The sequence below is a fragment of the Microtus oregoni genome, unplaced genomic scaffold, assembly GCF_018167655.1.
Source record: "Microtus oregoni isolate MIOR12 unplaced genomic scaffold, Mior012 000017F_ref0000208, whole genome shotgun sequence".
Lineage (NCBI taxonomy): Eukaryota > Metazoa > Chordata > Mammalia > Rodentia > Cricetidae > Microtus > Microtus oregoni.
In genome coordinates this window covers 11,677,252-11,697,491 of record NW_024543076.1, presented here as the reverse complement: position 1 = coordinate 11,697,491, position 20,240 = coordinate 11,677,252, and the positions used below count along the sequence as shown (strand labels likewise).

The 20,240-nt window shown below is 39.6% G+C and overlaps 1 protein-coding gene across 1 annotated transcript; it reads left to right on the top strand.

The window, feature by feature from the left end:
- Positions 1 to 267: 267 nt before the first annotated feature.
- LOC121458423 (CMP-sialic acid transporter-like) lies at positions 268 to 19,845 on the top strand. Its single transcript, XM_041667709.1, has 7 exons — positions 268 to 441; positions 9,125 to 9,284; positions 9,618 to 9,770; positions 13,481 to 13,547; positions 15,538 to 15,714; positions 16,063 to 16,197; positions 18,875 to 19,845. Exons 1-7 carry the CDS (start codon positions 305 to 307, stop codon positions 18,997 to 18,999), a joined length of 954 nt encoding a protein of 317 aa, XP_041523643.1. The 5' UTR covers positions 268 to 304; the 3' UTR covers positions 19,000 to 19,845.
- Positions 19,846 to 20,240: the final 395 nt, after the last annotated feature.

Genomic DNA, 20,240 nt, shown 5'->3' with positions numbered 1-20,240 from the left:
CCTAACTAAGGTTGGTATGCCACATAATTGTACAGTTGGGGACACTAAAAAATATCTGTATCCAATATCTTGTATGGAGTTTTAAAGTCAGCAGTATTTGTGTTTATGCAATTGGTTTGAAACTGAATTTTAGATGTCATTATTTAGAAAACTATTTGGTGTTAGAAACTGGAAAGCATTATGGACTAACTAGTCTGTTATCATTATATACATATATATCTACACACATGCTAAATAATATTTTTATTGCACATATTTTCCAGAAAATGTCAGTTTATTCTTCAAGCTCTACTGCTTGGCAGTGATGACTCTGGTGGCTGCAGCCTACACCGTGGCTTTAAGATACACAAGGACAACAGCTAAAGAGCTCTACTTTTCAACCACAGCCGTGTGCATCACAGAAGTTATAAAGCTACTGATCAGTGTTGGACTCTTGGCTAAGTAAGTAAAAATACTTCTAGAGTGTTCAGTTCTTTTTTTTTTCTTCAAGTTAAGGTATTGAAAATTCAAGTCACATCTTCATGTATTAGGTTGATCTGAAGCAGTACTTTTCTACTAGGGACAGGTTTTGGCCCCCAGGAGGTAGAGTTTTGTATGTGTATCATAATAGGTATGTACTGGCATCTGGGCGACAGAGGCCAGGAATTCTTCTACATATCATGCAGTGCCTACAGCAGCCCTTTAAAGCAAAGGCCTGTCCATCCCCCAATGTTGGTAATGTTGAAACTGAAGAATTCCCGTATAAAGCAGGAGTTGCGCAAATGCAGATTTTTCTGTTTTTTTTCTTTTTTCTTTTTTTTTGTTTTTGCTGTAACAAACTACTTGCTCATGAAATTTGACCTTTATGGAAAAATTTTTTGATCCGTTTTCAGAGGAATATAATGATAATCATAAACATTTATAGGTGTTTCCTGTGTTAAGTGCCAGGCACTGTGCTAGGTGCTTTTTAATAATTTCATGTCATTTTAAAAATTTGACATATTGGCTGGGCGGTGGTGGCGCACGCCTTTAATCCCAGCACTCGGGAGGCAGAGGCAGGCGGATCTCTGTGAGTTCGAGTCTAGCCTGGTCTACAAGAGCTAGTTCCAGGACAGGCTCCAAAACCACAGAGAAACCCTGTCTCTAAAAACAAAAACAAAACAATTTGCCATATTGGTATGTTATATCAATCAGCATATGAAGCGCCTCAAGATTATGCTGCTGATATGTCATGACACTGGGGGCTGCAAGGGCAGAGGGTGGACATGCAGGGGCAGGAGATGAATGCAGGGATGGAGATGCATGATGTGAAAGACACAAAGAGTAAATAAAAAGAAAGTTCAAAGAATTGTCCAAAGGTAAACAGGATGTTACTCCCTCCAGTCATTAAAAAACATGGCTTGGGTCGAGCATGGTGGCATGCTCTTTTATTCCCAGCACTTGGGAGATAGAAACAAGTTGGTCTCTGATGTCCAGAATAGCTTGGTCTATATCTAGAGTTCTGGGCTAGCCAGGGCTACATAATGAGACTCTGCCTCAACAAACAAACAAACAAACAAACAACAACAAAAGCACAAAACTCAAAACCAAACCATGGGTGGTGGAAACTGGGACTGGAGGGTTGTCTCAGTGGTTAAGTATACTTGCTCCTTTTCCTGGGGACCCAAGTTCAGTTCCCAGCACCTATGCTGGAGAGCTCACACCCTCCTGAACGCCAGCTGATCTGCATTAGACAGCCTCTTCTGGTATCTGTAGGCACACACACACACACACACACACACACACACACACACACACACACGTGTTATTCACACACACATATGCATGCAGACATAAAAATAATCTTAGGGGAGCTGGAGAGATGGCTGCTCTTGCACAGGACCCTGATTGAATTCCTAGCACTCTCATGGCAACTTGGCTGTCAGTACCACTCTAGGCTATGGTCTCTGTGGCACCAAGCACACGTGAGATGCACAGACATCATATAGGCAAACGCTGATACACATAAAAAAGAATCTTAAAAAGAAGCACAGTTGGATAACAGTGCTTTACTGGGATAAATGTCAGGAAACATTTGTTACTTGGAAGCTTTCTTTAAACAGAAAGACAGCAAAACTGATTCACAGTTTGAATTTATATTTGTTTGAAAATTCATTGTTATAATGTTAAAATAATTTTCCAGATGTAAAAAGAAATTATTGTGAGATGAGGGGAGGGAAGGAGAACTGGGATTGATATGTGAATTTTTATTTATTTATTTATTTATTTATTTATTTATTATGTATACAATATTCTGTCTGTATGCCTGAAGGCCAGAAGAGGGCGCCAGACCTCTTTACAGATGGTTGTGAGCCACCATGTGGTTGCCGGGAATTGAACTCAGGACCTTTGGAAGAGCAGGCAATGCTCTTAACCACTGAGCCATCTCTCCAGCCCCGATATGTGAAATTAAAAAATAAAAAAGTTATTTTTCTTGGTGTTCAAAGTATAAAACAGTATTTTATCATTGGAGAAAGACTTTTTTTCAGAATAATTATGTGGAAGACTTCTATTAAAAAGATAAAGGTCTAGAACTACTATTTAGAATGAGAAAGTAGAAAGAAAAGCTCATTCCTGTCTGCTCTTTATGATGATGCACTGTAGAGTGGATCAATACAAAACCTCATTTATGTTTAAAATCACTACTTAGTTCTATAGTTTAGGTCCTAACTGACCACTAAAAACTGTTATTTGGCCCATTAAAGGCCTCATCCCCAACTTGGTTCTAGTGCAGGATCTTGGAGGGCTTTAGTACATTGGGGCATGCCCTCAAAGGTAACTGCAGGACCCAGTCTGCTTTTCTCTTTTACTTGGTGGCCACAAGGTGAACAGTTGTTGGGTACTATGTTGCTAGTGTAATTAATGAGCTGTCTAGCCCAGAGCAATGGGGCTAACTGAAACCTCCAACACGTTGATCAAATAAACCCTCACTTGTAAAAGGTGACTTTGTTACAGTTAACGAGAGTTAACACATTCAGTTTGTTACTGATCAACTGGCATTGAATTCGGTTAGCTATGACACTTGTGTGGATGAAGCCTATTTCCTTCCATGTATTTTCTTCATGTTGCGTTGTGGCTTACAGACACTTAGAACAGTGTTTAGCACTGCACTTGGGGGTCATTTGAACAGTAGCATCACCAACAATCAGCGTGAAGATGGGGAAAATGTAGCACTAAACAGACCACACTAAATAGATTATCGTCTGCAAGTGGCTGACTTTGTACTTTTCTTGTCCTGACTCTGAATTTACAGTTTTTTGTTTGTTTGTTTTTCAAGACAGGGTTTCTCTGTAGCTTTGGAGCCTGTCCTGGAACTAGCTCTTGTAGACCAGGCTGGCCTCAAACTCACTGAGACCCGCCTGCCTGTGCCTCCTGAGTGCTGGGATTAAAGGCTACAGTTTTTTTTTTTAATCCCTTGTTCTTTTGTAAGCCCTTCAATGGTATTTAGACACTAGAATATAGATATTAGTTATATACGTTGCTACTGCACTAGCCTTTCTTCTAGGCCAGTGATTCTCAACCTCTGGGTTGTGACCCCTTTGGGGGGGGTCAAATGACCCTTTCACAGGGGTCGCCTAAGACCATTTGAAAGCACAGGTGTTTACACCATGATTGGTAACAATAGCAAAATTACAGCTATGAAGTAGCAATGAAATAATTTTATGGCTGGGGGCACCACAACAGGAGGAACTATATTAAAGGGTTGCAGCATTGGGAAGGGTGGGAACCACTGCTTTAGGCTCTTTGGGCAGACGGAGCTAGGAAGTATATGCCCGTGTAGACATACTTGTGCCTGGCTGTCTCTCTGCAGGATACCTCCAGTTATGGTCAGCACCACCAGGTTTTCACATCTTCCCAGTACCCATTTGTTTCCTTCTGCAGTGTTGATGAGCTTAGTTTCTGCTATTCTCAAATATTTACTAATTTGCTTAATCTTAGAATATGTACTAGATTAAGAATTACTGGGCTGTAAAGATGTCTCAGCAGATGGCAAAGGTGTTTGATGCCATGTCTGATGAACCACATTTGATCCTTGGGTCTACATGGTGGAAGGATGAACTGACTCTCACATGAGTACCATGGCGTGGAAAAACACGCATATGCACACACAAGTAAATAAATGTGATAAAAAGATTAAAATGATTCTTCCTTTCCTCTTTCTTCTTTCCTTCCTTCTTCTTTTTTTTTTTTTTTTTTTTGAGACAGGGTTTCTCTGTGTAATAGTCTTGGCTGTCCTGGAAGTTGCCCTGTAGAAGCCCTGTGGGTGCCCCGGGGGGTGCAGGGACAGGCACAGCAGGAGAGGAAGCTAAGCCAGGGCAGATGAGAGTTGCTTCTTCTGAACCCAGGTGGCTAGTTTGGGTTTCAATTCCTAGAGCTGGAATTCCAGTCCCATCTCTGGCTTGGGTTGGAGCTAAAAAGCTTCAGGCGCACAGCTTTTTCGTAAATTTGGGCGCCAAATGAAGCGCAACTAATAAAAACCCAGAGACAGAAATTGGGGTTCAATCCGACAACCAGAAAAGCAAAATAGTCAGCCACTGGCTCTTACTTTGACCTCAGTCTGAAATGGCGATCCTGACCCAAGAAATCTCAGAATAAGACTGAGACTGAGAGCTGTCTCCTGTTTTATATTCCTCTCTAGTGCTGGGATTAAGGCCTGCACCACACGGTTTCTATGGGAACTAGTGGCTACTGGGATTAAAGGTGTGTGGTACCACTGCCTGGTCTGTAAGGCTGACCAGTGGGGCGGTTTTACTCTCTGATCTTCAGGCAAGCTTTATTTATCAAAATACAAATGAAATGACACTACAGTGGCCTGATCAAGGAGACCCGCCTGCCTCTGCCTCCCGAGTGCTGAGATTAAAGACGTGAGCCACCACCGCCTGGCTTTAAAAAGATTTTCTAGTACGAAGTTACTGACGTTCAGTAATCTGTATGCAGTTTTTTGCTTTAAGTGTTCGATCCTGTAGTGAATAACGTGTTAGGGGTGGTTGTATTCTCTTTTCCAGCTCTGAAATAGAATTTTTTTATACATCTTTATACATTTGAAGTAATGATTTCAGCTTTTACTTTGTTTAGTATTTCTTCGTTCTTACTGATTTTACTCATAGTTTTTCAGAGTCTTTGGAATATGAAATTATACTGACTAAACCATAAATTAGAATGTCAGGAAGAGAGAATATTGAATATGTGGAGGAATATATGGATGGGTACTTTGACAAAGCTTATGTGGTCTAATTAGCATTATTTTAATATGCAGGAAATTGCTGGGCACTGAGTATGGAATACATTAACTGTATTAAGTTTCTGTACTGAAATGTTTTATCATTTTTCATACATAAATGTCTTCATGTCAGTACATACAAATCTCTCTCCAAAGTGCATTGCAGTCCTCTATATAGACGTATGAGACATGCCAGTTACTATTCATGGACATTTGGTTTGTTTCCAGTTTTTTCCTATTACATAATAAGACACAGTGGTTATCTTTGTCCATAGATAGACTGTTGTGTGCCCGTGTGATTATATCAGATACTTTTTTGTTTCTATTGTTCTTTGAGGTGCTGGGATTGAACCAGAGTTTTACACATGCCAGGCAGGTACTTTACCACTGAAGACTCTTTACCTCAGATCACTTTGAAATGAAAAAGTCAATCAGGAGATAGTGCTTTGGGGGAAGAGGGACAGGCCAGTAGTGACAGGACAGAAGCTTGCTATATAAATATGGAGATCTGTTTGGATAACTGGAGTTCCTAGCATTTAACTATTCTTTAAAATATAAAGTACTTTTAAAGATTGTTTTGTTTGCTCATGAAACTGATTTCGTAGTTTCATAGGAAAATCACTTATTAGCTATATGCTCTACTGATCCCTCTGAAGCCCATTAACACTGATGGTACAAGTTAAACCTGTCACTGGTAGAGTATGGAAAAGGAGGTGAAGACACTTCCATTCTGCTTCAGAAGAGAACTGGCTTTTTCATTGTTTGCTCTTCCCCACGGTCCACGGATGGCGTGGCCCTGGCAGGATGTGTAAATGTTAATGTACTTAGACCTTGGATGTCTTCCAGTAGTTAAAATACACCACACTTGTTAAGCTACTTATCTATAATAAGGTCACAGAGGAGTCTTTTACTGTTTTATGGTGTTATCTATAATACTATAAAATCTGATAAATACATAAGTCATAGATTTTCTAGCCTTATTCATTTATCCTGTTGGGCGGACATTTTCTCTACCTCTTAGTACCCCTGCTGTAATAATGTTCTGAGACTTAGGGAAGAAATAAAAATCATGTACCTCATGTATTTTCTCATATAACATGTCTTAATTTTCAGTATCCTAAACTTTGCAGATAAGACATTTGTAAACAAAGCCGAAATGCCTATCACAAGTAACCTTAGTGTTGTGTTCGTACAGGGCCTTGGCAACCCAGGCAAGGATTTTCCCTTTCTGATTGTTCTTGCTAAAGGAGGCCTACTTTGGCTCAGAAAGAAAGATTTGGTTTCATCATGAATTTTCTTGTTTTTCTGTTGGGTTTTGGGGCAAGGTTTCAGTCTGTAATCAAGGGCATTCTAGAAGTAGTTTAGGCTAGCCAATTCTGTTCTGTGGATATCTGAAGAAAAAAATGTCACTGATAGTGTTGAATCAGCCTCTTAAGGCTTAGAGCTGACAGTAAATGGGGTTAGAGAAGGACACTAACCATTACGCTATAGCCTGGGAAGGATCAGCACGAAGAACCTTCTATTGGAGAGAAACAGATCTAGGAGAGGGTAGGAGGCTGATGGTGATGTACAAACAATGTCACTCAGTAGTTTCTCCAGGGAGCCACTCTGAAGACAAGGTAGTGTGTGCAAGTCGGCATTTAGAAGAATACATGGCAGAGCCTATACATGTAGGAATTAGACCTGTACTCTCATATGATGCGGACGAGTGCTAACTATGAAAAACCATGAACTATTACGTTTTCTGATATATAATCTTTTAAGAGGGTTCTTTGGTCTTAGTTTCTTTTCCTGTTGCTGTGACAAAAATGCCCTAACACATAAAAGAGACAGAGGGTTTATTAGCCTACAGTTACAGGTTTCAAGCCTCCTGGCAGGGAAGTTAGAGGCAGCAGTTAGAGGCAGGTGATCACATGTGTCTACACTGAGGGAATGTGGAATACAGATGCTAGTGACAGTCCTCGTCTGAGGGGATGTGGAATACATGCTAGTGACAGTCCTCGTCTGAGGGAGTGTGGAATACAGATGCTAGTGACAGTCCTCGTCTGAGGGGATGTGGAATACAGATGCTAGTGACAGTCCTCGTCTGAGGGAGTGTGGAATACAGATGGTAGTGACAATCCTCGTCTGAGGGAGTGTGGAATACAGATGCTAGTGACAGTCCTCGTCTGAGGGAGTGTGGAATACAGATGCTAGTGACAGTCCTCGTCTGAGGGAGTGTGATACCTGCAGTAGGTGGGCCTTCCCAGCCTAATTAACACAGTCAAGAGAATTCTCCACACACAAGCCTATAGGTCAACTTAATCCAGAAAATCTCACTCAGATCCCTTCCAAAATGATTCTAGATTGTGTCAAATTGACAATTCAAGCTAACCATCACACTTGAATTTGATCTCTTGGCAGTTATTTTAACTTTATAATGGAGGAGAAAATAATTGAAATGTTGTTCTTTATACTCTGGTTAAGATGTTAGTCAAGTATATAGTACATTTTAGACATTTATTAGGAAGCAACCAAGGACTTGGGGATGTAGATCAGTGGTAGAGTGCTTGCCTAGAATATGCAAAGGCGGCCCTGAGTTATCTCATTCCCTCACAAAAGAAATGTTTAAAGATGTTCAGATTGCTTGGAAAATTACGCGTGTGTGTATTTGGATTCCTTTTCCCCTCGTAATATTTGTAGCCCCCAGCCCACACTGTGCACAGAACTTTTCAGCATAGAATATAACACTGTAGTACGGAGACTTGTGAACTTGGTAACAGATCTGTAACTGGGAAAGAAGCTTTGTGTTCCTGTGGTCTAGACCAAATTTCCTGTCTTAAGTAGAACATTTTCTTGAGGGCTAGAATGTTCTACAATGAATGAATAGAAATAATCAATTTGATACAATGTACCAAAATTTTGTCGCCTTCCCCAGGACTTTAATTGTTTCTGCAGCATTTAAATATGAAAATAATCACAAGTGTTGATTCTAATGCTAATAAAAAGCACAGGTTATGAGGGTGCTCTCAGTTACATCTAGGACAATTTAGATAAAGTTTATTTTGAGGTTGATGCCTATTATAAAATATTGTTTTATTTTTATATTTAGGAAGCAAATGAAGTGATTTTCTGTAGGGGAAATATAAGCTACATTAGCCTTGGTTAATCTAGCCTTTGGTTAATGTGGCTTTTTTTGTATATTACAGATGTAGTTTACTTTTATTGAAGTTAATCAGTTTTTCAGATTTTCTATAGAACTATACATAAATTTTAAAAGTATGTTTATATAAAAATTTATTACCTATTATAACCAGCACTGAGTAAATTTATAAATAATAAGAACCACATGCTTTCAGACCCAAGTTGTATAACCACTATAGCCTTCTCTTGTTTTCATTGATGTTGAGGCATACTTGGTACAACAGAGTTGGAGTGACAGAGCATTAATTTTGTCTCCTGATATCTATTACTAATCATACAAAAACTCTTGGAATTTTGGCCAAAGGATTTTGGTGATAATCCTACTTAATTATCATACTTTTTTCTAAGTAGAATTTAACTTTTATAGGTCTATTTCTTTAAATAAGTCTCAAATTAGTTGGGCAGAGTTCTTAAGAGTCCACTCTAAATTACATCAGGTACTCAACTGGGTGTGGAGTCTCATTCACAGAATGCTACAGATGTGTGTATGTCTGTAACCCCTGCATCTGGGAGGTGAAGGAAGGGGATCCTAAATTCAAGTCGGCCACAGAAGAAGATCCTGTCTCAAGAAAAGGAGGTCAGGGTGTAGCTCAGTGGTGGATGACTTGCTCAGCACAAGAACTGGCTTCTGCGCCTCGCACTGGGTGGGGAAGTATTGAATTTCCTGCCTCACCACTTTCATCTCCCCTTATGTTTTCAAAGAGAAACTGGAAGCTTGGATAGATTTAAGGCGTCTTTAAGTGAAAATGTCCTGGGAAGCCCCAAGGAACTGGTGAAGTTAAGTGTGCCGTCACTGGTGTATGCTATTCAGAACAACATGGCTTTCCTAGCTCTGAGTAACCTGGACGCAGCAGTCTACCAGGTGAGTGCAGTTAATGATATAAAAGCTCTGAACTGAGACATGACGGTGCATACCTTTAATCCTAGCACTCTAGATCTCTGAGGCCAGCCATGGATAGATATTGAGATCTTGTCTCAAAAGAAAACTGGGATTTGAGGTTGTTGAATTTCTCCAATGGAGATTTTCTTAATTAACTCTTTACTACATTCACAAGTATTTTCTTAATTCTCCTAGTGATAGGAGATATTTCTGTAAAAGACTAACATTAGATGAATTTCTTATTTGTTTCTAGGTGACCTATCAACTGAAGATTCCCTGTACTGCTTTATGTACCGTTTTGATGTTAATTTCTAGGTGACCTATCAACTGAAGATTCCCTGTACTGCTTTATGTACCGTTTTGATGTTAAATCGAACACTCAGCAGATTACAGTGGATTTCGGTTTTCATGCTGTGTGCTGGAGTCACGCTTGTACAGTGGAAACCTGCCCAGGCTACGAAAGTCGTGGTAAGAAACAAAATCATGTGCCGTAGGTAAAAAGGGAACTCCTCTCGTACAGCACCTGATCATGCCATCCAGTCACGTTGATGAATGGAGAGCAGCATCACTTTTGATGTAAAATGCACCCTGCCTTATAGGTGGGCTTTCCTCGTTAGCACTGGTTACTGAGGGTCATCATACTTAGTATGGCGTTACGGTTTGTTTAAATGAGATGGCCCCGCTCTCTGGTAGACCATGTATTTGACTCCTGGCTGGTGATGTGTTTAGGAGGCTTAGGAGATATGGTCTTGCTGGAGGAAGTGTGCTACTGGGAGCATGCTTTGAGGTTTTTACCGTTCGCAATTCAGTTCCCTCTGCGGTGGTTGTTGCTTATGGTTTAAGATGTGAACTGTCAGCTGCTCCTGCTGCTATGCTTACTTGCTGCCTTCCCCAGTGTGACACTGCTTCAGCCCAAAGAAAACCCACTCTTGCATTAATTGCCTTGTCATGATGCTTATCACTGCAACAGAAAAGCAGCTAATACCACCGGCTTTCTGTTTCTAAGAGGAAAGTGTTAATATATATTAGTGATAGAAAACATTCTTCACTATATGCCTTTTTAATGGATAACAGCACACTGTATTAGTAACCTTTCTATTGCTGTGATGAAACATCATGACCAAGGCAGCTTAGAGAAGAAAGAGTTTATCTGGGCTTACGGGTCCAGAGGGAGAGTACCTGATGGTGGAATGGTGGCAGTCCATGCATGTGGCTGGAACAGAAGCTGAAGGGCTCACAGCTTGAACCACAGCACAAAACAGAGCCGACGAGGAACGACATGGCTTTGAAGCCTTAAGGCCTATTCCAAGTGACATACTCCTATGGCAAGGCCACATCTTCTAAATCTTATCAAACATCCTCACTGAGACGACTAAGGATTCAAACATCTCAGCCTGTTGGGGCATTCATTCTCATTTAAACCTCCACAAACAACTCTAGAAAAGGTGAGGTAACTGTCCAAAGACAGTTAATAGCTAAACTGTACAGGCTTCTTCATGCCATTGCAGTTTCTAGATGGTTTTAAGCTGCTTTTGGAAATGCTGAGTATGGTTTCCCCGTCCAGTTTTCATTCCCTTTCATTTAGTCTCTGGCAGTATGCCCACTGTCAGCCATTAGGGATGACAGTGGAGGACTGTTCTGACATTGATACGAAAGTGGTAAAAATAGCCCTTTATGTGTTGGTTTCAAAATGACTGTTAAGGAACTTGCCCGATTTTTCAGAGTGCTATAAGCCTCATTATTCTTCATGTCATAACAATGAAATTACTACCTTCATAGGATGGACCTGTGAGTGTGTGAGGTAATGTCACATCCTACTCTTCATAGGATGGACCTGTGAGTGTGAGGGTAATGTCACACCCTACTCTTCATAGGATGGACTTGTGAGTGTGAGGGTAATGTCACATCCCTACTCTTCATAGGATGGACTTGTGAGTGTGAGGGTAATGTCACATCCCTACTCTTCATAGGATGGACCTGTGAGTGTGAGGGTAATGTCACATCCTACTCTTCATAGGATGGACCTGTGAGTGTGAGGGTAATGTCACATCCCTACTCTTCATAGGATGGACCTGTGAGTGTGTGAGGGTAATGTCACATCCCTACTCTTCATAGGATGGACCTGTGAGTGTGAGGGTAATGTCACATCCTACTCTTCATAGGATGGACCTGTGAGTGTGAGGGTAATGTCACATCCCTACTCTTCATAGGATGGACCTGTGAGTGTGAGGGTAATGTCACATCCCTACTCTTCATAGGATGGACCTGTGAGTGTGAGGGTAATGTCACATCCCTACTCTTCATAGGATGGACCTGTGAGTGTGTGAGGGTAATGTCACACCCAACTCTTCATAGGATGGACTTGTGAGTGTGAGGGTAATGTCACATCCCTACTCTTCATAGGATGGACCTGTGAGTGTGTGAGGGTAATGTCACACCCAACTCTTCATAGGATGGACTTGTGAGTGTGAGGGTAATGTCACATCCTACTCTTCATAGGATGGACTTGTGAGTGTGAGGGTAATGTCACATCCCTACTCTTCATAGGATGGACTTGTGAGTGTGAGGGTAATGTCACACCCTACTCTTCAGGTGTCCCAATTTAAACTCGTTTATTTCTGTGGCCTGTTTCTAGAGACCTTCCTGAGGCCCGCATTTCATTTCCAGATGTATCGTTCTGTCATTGCTCCACAGTATGCCCTAAAACTGGATTCGATGTCCAAATACTACCTAAGTTGTATCAGACATAGCTTGATATTACGCCTTTGCTTTAAACAGAGGTCTGCTAAGTCAGCATATAGTCAGTTTTGGGCGAGTTTATTTTTTTAATTGGCTATATATACAACTGATGTTTTATAAGTACAACTTGTTTTGAATTTCGAGTGTAGCTAGCTTATCCTAAACCAGTATTTGCATTTAAACTCATCCTGTCAGATGAGAAAGTCTCCTGTGGAGTATCTACCATGCGGACAGGAGTTTTTGCATACATTCATTCCACACCACCTTGTAACAGTGGGTTACTTTCTGTTTAAGAATTAGATTAATTGTATTCTAAGATCCTATACACTGTTGGAGCTTGGACTAGTAGGCTTGGGTTTCCAAATTTCAGTTTCTTTTTCATTTTGTTGTTACACTGGTCTATACCAGGTGCCTGTTTACAAAATACTGAGACTACAGACTGTAACTTGAGCAATAGTCAAGAATCACAGAGGGTCATTAAAACCCTTTAGTATCCCAGGAGTAAAATTTTTCAGTTTTCAGTGACTGGACATTTTAGGCTACACTTTATGTCTCAGTCCCAGGCACTGCTGACATTAGGCTTTCTGCTGTTGAACAAGGTATCTCATCCTTACTATAGTACGAACAGTCCTGTGTCCCAGTGCTTTAATTCCAGCGGAGTACTGAGGTAGTATTCGTTTCTCAGGATGACAGATGACACTCCTGAAAGCTCGTTTAGGGAAGGAAGAAAACGAGAGCTGAAACAGTATGTTGGGTACTATATACATACATCTTCTATATACACCTGTCAGTCTCCCCTGTACAGGAAGCTGTTACGGGCCATTCCGAGATGTGTGTTATCACTTACCTGCTTAGCATACAGCAATGATTCTGGTACACAGAATGGTCTAAGTATTTGGTAAAAATTCAGTAAAGTGTGTAGTGTCAAGAGTTAGTACTTTATCCAAATTATAAGGGAGTAAGTTATCTTACTTACTGTACCATTTTCAGGACTGATAACTTTGGTTCAGGGTAGAAGCAGAAATTAAAATTAGTAAGCAAGTCAAGTACTTGGAAATTGAGGTATACATGTTATATTGTGCATGTCCTCTGTGTATGATTTGAAAGAAATTCTTTCAACTTAAATGCTTTGGTTAATTTGAAAATTGTTTTTTCATTTTGTTTGCTGCTTTATCATTCTTATTTAATTATGTCTGATATGAAATGTACTTTTAGTAGAAGCATAAGTAGGCCTTCTCTTTTTCTTTTTTTAAAGACAAGGTCTTAATATATACCCCCGGCTGTCCTGGAACTCCTAGAGATCCACCTGCCTCTGCGTGCAGGGATTAAAGGCATGTATCACAGGCCTGGCAACATGTATATTTGTAGTTATTTCTTTGGACTGTTGGATTAATTTGGTTGCACTTACTAAGAGTAACTTTAAAAACTTACAATTGCAGGTAGAGCAGAACCCATTATTAGGCTTCTGTGCCATAGCTATTGCCGTCTTGTGCTCTGGGTTTGCAGGTAAGTTGTGAAAGCACCGTGTTACCATGTAACTGTAAAAACCGCATCTCATTTCCTTGGTTTTTTCCTAACAATTTTATTCCCATTAAGACTTTAAATTCCTTCTTATGTTGTTTTGTGTCAGCTATTTCCCCCCTCTCCCCTTAAGTATGTGATTCACTTACCACAGTTGTTCAGACTTCAGAGTTGCAGCTAGGAATATACTTCGGCCATTCTTGGCCATCTTAGTTTAGCCAAGGACCAAAAGTTAATGGAAAGGCCTCCAGCAATGAAGGGAATTAACCTTCAGGGAGGCCGCAATGAGTACTTCCCATGTCCCCAAAGTATCACTGTTTTCAAACTTGTCTCTGCTGCCATGGTTACTAGGATAACCAGCTTAGACTGTCTTGTACCTATAATCTCAAGTTCTTCCTTTGCTTCAACAGACTAGGAGCTATGGAATAGAAAGAGGAGGTGGGGGAAATGTACCTTAGCAAACATAATATCAAAGAAGAACAGCCAAAACATCAAGGAAACAGGAAAGTATGGAGTCATATTAGGGACAATTATTCCTCTCATGAATTAAGAAAAGATAAGAAATATACGAAGCTTAATATAAGAAATGAAATGTGTTGCAGAAATAGCTCCAACAGGTATGAAACTCAAGAGCTTTTTAATAAAGAATATATTAGTGGTATTTGTATATCTCTTTATTTCCACCTATTTCAAGAGTGATTTTTTTTTAACTAGGAAAACAGGAAAGACATAGAAATAAAATATTGCTTATAAATGTTTTATAGGAGAAGAGAAAGGTTAAATTTAGGAATATACTTAATTAATCATAGTCATGGTAAATAAACTCTTTATTTTTAAGAATCAACAAATTAGGAACAAAATTTTAATCACCAAAAAATATTCTTTTGCTTTTCAGTAATATCTTTGAACACTGAAATGCTTATACCCCATATCCTCTTTAGTCTAGCCTCTGCTTAGAGCTGAGGAAGCAGAAGGTGGTTTAATGCTTGTCCTGTCCTGAAGTAACATCACTGAATAGCAATGCCTTTTCCAGACAGAAAGTCTAAGTGGGAAGTTTCAACAGCTATTTTATGTTTGTTGCCATAGTCTGGCTCTTTCCAAAATAGCCTCATCAAAATCAAATCTTGTTTTTGCCAGGTACGGTGGCAGGACCTGAGAGGTAGAGGCAGGCAGATTCAAAGTCAGCCTGGTCTACAGTTCCAGGCTAGCCAGGGCCACATGGTGAGATCCTGTCCCCAAAATAAAGATTAATATAAAAATTATTTTTAGTTATACCTTTTAGTTGGTAAATAACAGTTCCCAGTGTCTCTGGGTCAACATGCATTCATCTAACTTTAAAGCCTGACATAGTGGTATTTGACTTTTTAGGGACAAAAGCTGTTTTTTTTTTTTTTGTTTGTTTGTTTGTTTTTCTCCCTTTTCTCTATGGGGGAAAAAACATTTTTTGAGCCTTACCCCCTACCCAAGTCCTGGGAAAAATACATCCACACACAAATTTAATACCTAGTAAGTAGTTCCCAGCATATGATATTGTCTGCAGCTTACTTTAGTTTGGTTCTGTCACTGGAACGACACCAGCTGGGTGATTAGATAGCTGCCCCACAGTGACACACACTCATCCTCACAGGTGTCAAGGGGGTGGGAGTAGGATAACTCACTCAAGTGCTGTAGCTTTAAGATTGGTATTAAGGAATAGAGAGTTCTTTGATCTAAAGGGAAAACTGTTCTTGACTGTTTAACAACCGTTTGTCAAATGGAGCTTATGACGTTTTCTCTTCATTATTAATCTATATGCTTTGTAAAAGCAATGTGGTGATGTTTAATATATCATGTCGTAAACTACATAACAAACGTGTATTTAACTAATACTAAGAATATTTTTTCCCCAAATCATGCACTTGGGGTGTGTTCTAAACAGAATATCATTAGTTAATTCATACTATCTTTAATACATCTATGTCCATTTTTTCCCTAGGAGTTTATTTTGAAAAAGTTTTAAAGAGTTCAGACACTTCCCTTTGGGTGAGAAACATTCAGATGTATCTGTCTGGGATTGCTGTGACATTAGTTGGTGCCTACTTGTCAGACGGAGTGGGAATTAAAGAAAAAGGATTTTTCTATGGTTACACGTATTATGTCTGGTTTGTCATCTGTAAGTATCTAGGAATAAAAGGTCTGAGTAGATTCTTTTTGCTTTTTATTTTAACTCTTAAGTTAGATGTCTGTCATTTTGGAATTATTCCTTTGATAAAGTGATGAATACCAGTTCAGAATATATAATTTTGTTTTTATCAACTTGCTATCTCAGAGAAATAATCAGAAAGAATCTTGTGTTATAATAACTGTGTCTAATTTAGTAGTGGACTAGTCTTTTACACATCAGAGACTTGCTTCTGAAGAAAACTGTTCTCCTTGTCCTAGGTAAATGAGTGTGCCATCTCTGGGGATGGAATGTTTTCATGATTGAGTACTGAGATCTTATTTCTTTCTGTCTCCTAAGTCCTTGCTAGTGTTGGCGGACTCTACACCTCTGTTGTGGTCAAGTACACCGACAACATCATGAAAGGCTTCTCTGCAGCCGCCGCCATTGTTCTTTCTACCATTGCCTCAGTCATCCTGTTTGGGTTACAGATAAGTAAGTTGTTAACATGGATGAGCCTCTCTTCATGGTCTGCTCCAATTCTTATTTAGAGCAATCCTAATTTTGCTGCAGTTTATTCTGTGGTGTGCAGCTGTGTGAAGGAGATTATGCAACACTTCAGTATCCCTGTCCCCTAAAATATTACATACAGATGTTTTAGGTGAGCCAGGTTGTACATTTGGTCCTCTATAACTGTGGCTTCTGCATCTGAGGATTCAATCATGTTAGAAAATATTAGGGAGAAAACTGTCTGAATATGAATATACTTCTTGTCACAATTCCTTAAGAATAAAAATAACTGCCAGGCATGGTGGCACACACCTTTAATCCCAGCACTTGGGGGGCAGAGGCAGGGGGATCTCTGTGAGTTCAAGGCCAGTCTGGTCTACAGAGTGAGTTCCAGGACAGCCAGGGCTGTTACACAGAGAAACCCTGTCTCGAAAAACCAAAACCAAACTAAAACAAGAATATAAATAATTACAGTACATTGTAGTAGATATTTTAAGTAGCCTATGAAGGACTTGTAGGGAAGGTATTTATGTGTAGGTTATGTGTAAATGCCATGCTGTCTTCATATATGGGACATGAAGATTTTGGTGTCTGAGGGAAATGCTCGAACCCATCCCCGTGGACGCACAGGGACTATGGTGCTATGGTCAGGTTCTCAGGGAAACAGCCTGACTGGAGGAAGTGACTCCTTCCAGCAGTGGAGTTACCACATGTAGACCTATTTTGAAGCCTCCTTTCATTTCCTTTTTATTTCAAGTCTTCCTGTTCTGGACTTAGGTTTACAGCAGAATTGTGGCACCTTTGTTATGCTAATCCTGTTAGTGTTTTTTTTTTCCTTAACTGTCATATCCAGCTTTTGAATTATTTAAGCAGCAATGTTTTAGTGTTTCAGGTTTATTTTAAGCTTTATAGTAATTATTTTCTTTATTGATCAATTATTATACCATAACCTACTAAGGAAAATATATTAAATGTGTACATTAAGTGAAAGGGGGAAAACTGTCCTGTATTAATTTCATTTTAGAATAAACCCCTCTTACAAATACAAGTAGAAGCATTATCAGTTTTGCAGAAAGCCGTTTTATAGGATGGTTCAAATCTCGTCTATTGTAAGTTTTGGCAGCAGCCTTGGGGAAAGAACACAATCATGTCTCACACCTTTTCTCTCAAGTGATGTCATTGATCGCCAGGGTTTATCGGGTGATTTACCTAGAACAGTCTCCACCAAACAACAAGGAAGTTGTACAAGTCCTCCCACAGCATTTCTGGTGTTCTTCTCATCCGATTTGAGTAAACATTTAATGGTAGTTCTCATCTGTCCTTATATTCAATGTGATCCCGTGACTTTGCTCCTGAGAAAAACTTGGTAACTATAAAATATTTCTGTCTTAGGAGTCTCTCAGCTAACTATTGAGATATTAAGATATAAACTGTCTTGCCCCTCGAATTCAAAGCTGGTCTTTTACTGTAGATGAACTAAAACTGAAGCTTGGTGCTTTTTCTTTCTATTCTTTTTAGGGGGCGGGGCTATCCCATGTAGCTCAGACGGCCCCAGACTCAGTAGAAAGCTAGCAGTCTTGAACTCCTGAGCCTTCTGTCTTAGGATTACAGACATGTACCAACATGGCAATTTTTAAAGGTATCAATACTGAACCACTGTGCAATACAGTTAATATGTATAGAATGTGGTTCAGTTTTAAGTATACAGTTTTGACATTAGCATTTATTTATATAATGCCTACATATGAAGCTTATAGAAGGGTTTTATTGTTACTATTTTTTTTCTCTTTGGTGTGTGGGTCCATGTGGATCAGTTGCTCTCCCTATGTTGGGGACAGGCCCACTGACTGTTTGGCTAGACTAGCTGACAGATAGCTCCAGGGGTGGTCTGTGTCTGCTCCCACAGTCTTCCCACAGCACCGAGGCTGCGTTTGGGTGAGTGCTGGCGATTCAGGCTCTCAGGCACCTCAGCCCTCATACAAGTTTTGAACATCCCAGTTTTCAGGAGTAGCATGAAAAAGAGACAACCGTGGCAGGAAACACAATAATCACTTTATCACCTATCCAGAAATTTTCAGTGGTTTTTGAATGCTGAATTTTGTGTAGCTATCTTTTACATTAAGCTTTCTGGGATTGTAAGTAAGCCATATCATACCACATTTTTTTTCTATTCATACACACACACACACACACACATATATATTTATATTACATTTACTTACTTCCTCTCACTATGTGTCTTCTAGGGAAAACAACATACCTCTTTGTTGGGGTAGTCTAAGATAGGAGGCTTACTAATGTTTTTGAAAAGTGTGTTATCACTCCTTTGATATTTATTTTTTCCTCCAATTTCCTTTCTGCTTAGAATAGATAACTTCTCATAAAAACATGTGTGACCTGGTAGTGCAGCCTACAGTTAAAAAGATTTTAGGAGTGGGATGACGGCTCATTAATAAAGTGCTTGCAGTCCTAGCAGCAGGGAGGCGGGGGCAGGAATCCCTGGGTTTGGTGGGCTCCACTCAAAGGAGAGACCTTGCTGAAAAAGAGACGGACAGCATTCCTAAGGATGATGCCCAGGACCCTACACACATAAAATGCTTCTTAAAGTTCATCATTTTTTTATAGTCTAAAGAAAAAAAGTTATTTTTCTTTCTCTTTTCAGCACTTTCCTTTGCAATGGGAGCTCTTCTTGTGTGTGTTTCCATATATCTCTATGGCTTACCCAGACAAGACACTACATCTATTCAACAAGAAGCAACTGCAAAAGAAAGGATCATTGGTGTGTGATTTGAATCTTAACTGACCTATAACGACTTAACTGTTGATAAAAAATTAGAGCCTTAAGTCAACCCCAGATGGTAGCTTAAACAGTATCAATGGATTAACTATATGACATAAGAATCAAGAAGGAAACTGAATGAGTGAAGTGCTAAAACAGATTTAATTTGAGTATGTTTGGTGTCAAGTTATATTACTTCAGAATGAAGGACTTTACTACAAAGTGTGTGTGAGAGAGAGCGTGCGTGTGTGTATGTATGTATATTGTGTACAGGGAGCATTCAGTTGACATGGTATCAGGACTACATGCGTGTGTCTCATGTACACAGAGCAGAGGTGACAATACAGGGTCAGAACATCAGGTGAAACTACAACATTCAGTAGACAAGGTTGAGACGGTGTCTGAAGGTTCAAGTGCCAAAGCCACTTCTGTACACACTGTTCTCTTGTTCAGGTACCGGGAGAGGAGGGTGAACCTTCCTGGTCTAGATCATGGATAGTACTTTTGTAGCAGTAAAAAGTCTGGCTTCTCTTATCAAAGTGAAGAATGAATAAGATAAGACAGTTGAGAACAAAACTCAGTGTGTAAACAGAATCTGCTTCATAGCTCAGACACTGACTTCTGTCTGGGAACTTCAGTGCTGTATTTGTGCCAGTCACTGTCTGGTTCATATTTCTTTGCTGTTAGCTGATATACTTTTCAGAAAATTTTCTAAGTCGCTTTTATACTTTCTTTTTTTATAATGTATGGTTACCTGTTGGGCTCTGAATTTGTGAACTTTCAGTGATTTCAGTGATTTTAAAATATTTCTATAATGTTAATGGGGAAATCCAGCAATAAATTTATTTATATCACTTTTGTGTAGTCACTTTGTTTTATGATACGATCACTATGATAATGCAAAAACATGGCTTTTTTTCTACGTATGAAAATTTAACAAAGTAATCTAATTCTTACAAACCTTGAGCAAAAAAGAATTTCTAGGGAGGATTACAGCATAGTAAGTCTTTTCAAAGAACTGTATTTTTGAAGACTTAATCCCTGTATAATTTTGCTCAAGACTGAAATAGTGGTCTGAGGAGTTTCTCCAAAGAAGTGGAGAGAAAGAGTAGATATGTAAAACATGCCCCAAGTGTACATGTTCATCCCACAGCGGGTTTGCTGTAGGAAGGTCAGTGCTACTCTAAGTAGAAAACTAGCAAATCACTTACAACTGTGACCACATAACATTTAGATTAAATGTGGAAGG

Excerpts from the sequence above, each read along its gene's own strand:
- LOC121458423 (XM_041667709.1), top strand. The coding sequence starts at position 305 with ATGACTCTGGTGGCTGCAGCCTACACCGTGGCTTTAAGATACACAAGG. Across the intron at positions 9,285-9,617 it reads TGGACGCAGCAGTCTACCAG|GTGACCTATCAACTGAAGAT; the intron begins GTGAGTGCAGTT and ends GTTAATTTCTAG. Across the intron at positions 15,715-16,062 it reads TTATGTCTGGTTTGTCATCT|TCCTTGCTAGTGTTGGCGGA; the intron begins GTAAGTATCTAG and ends CTGTCTCCTAAG.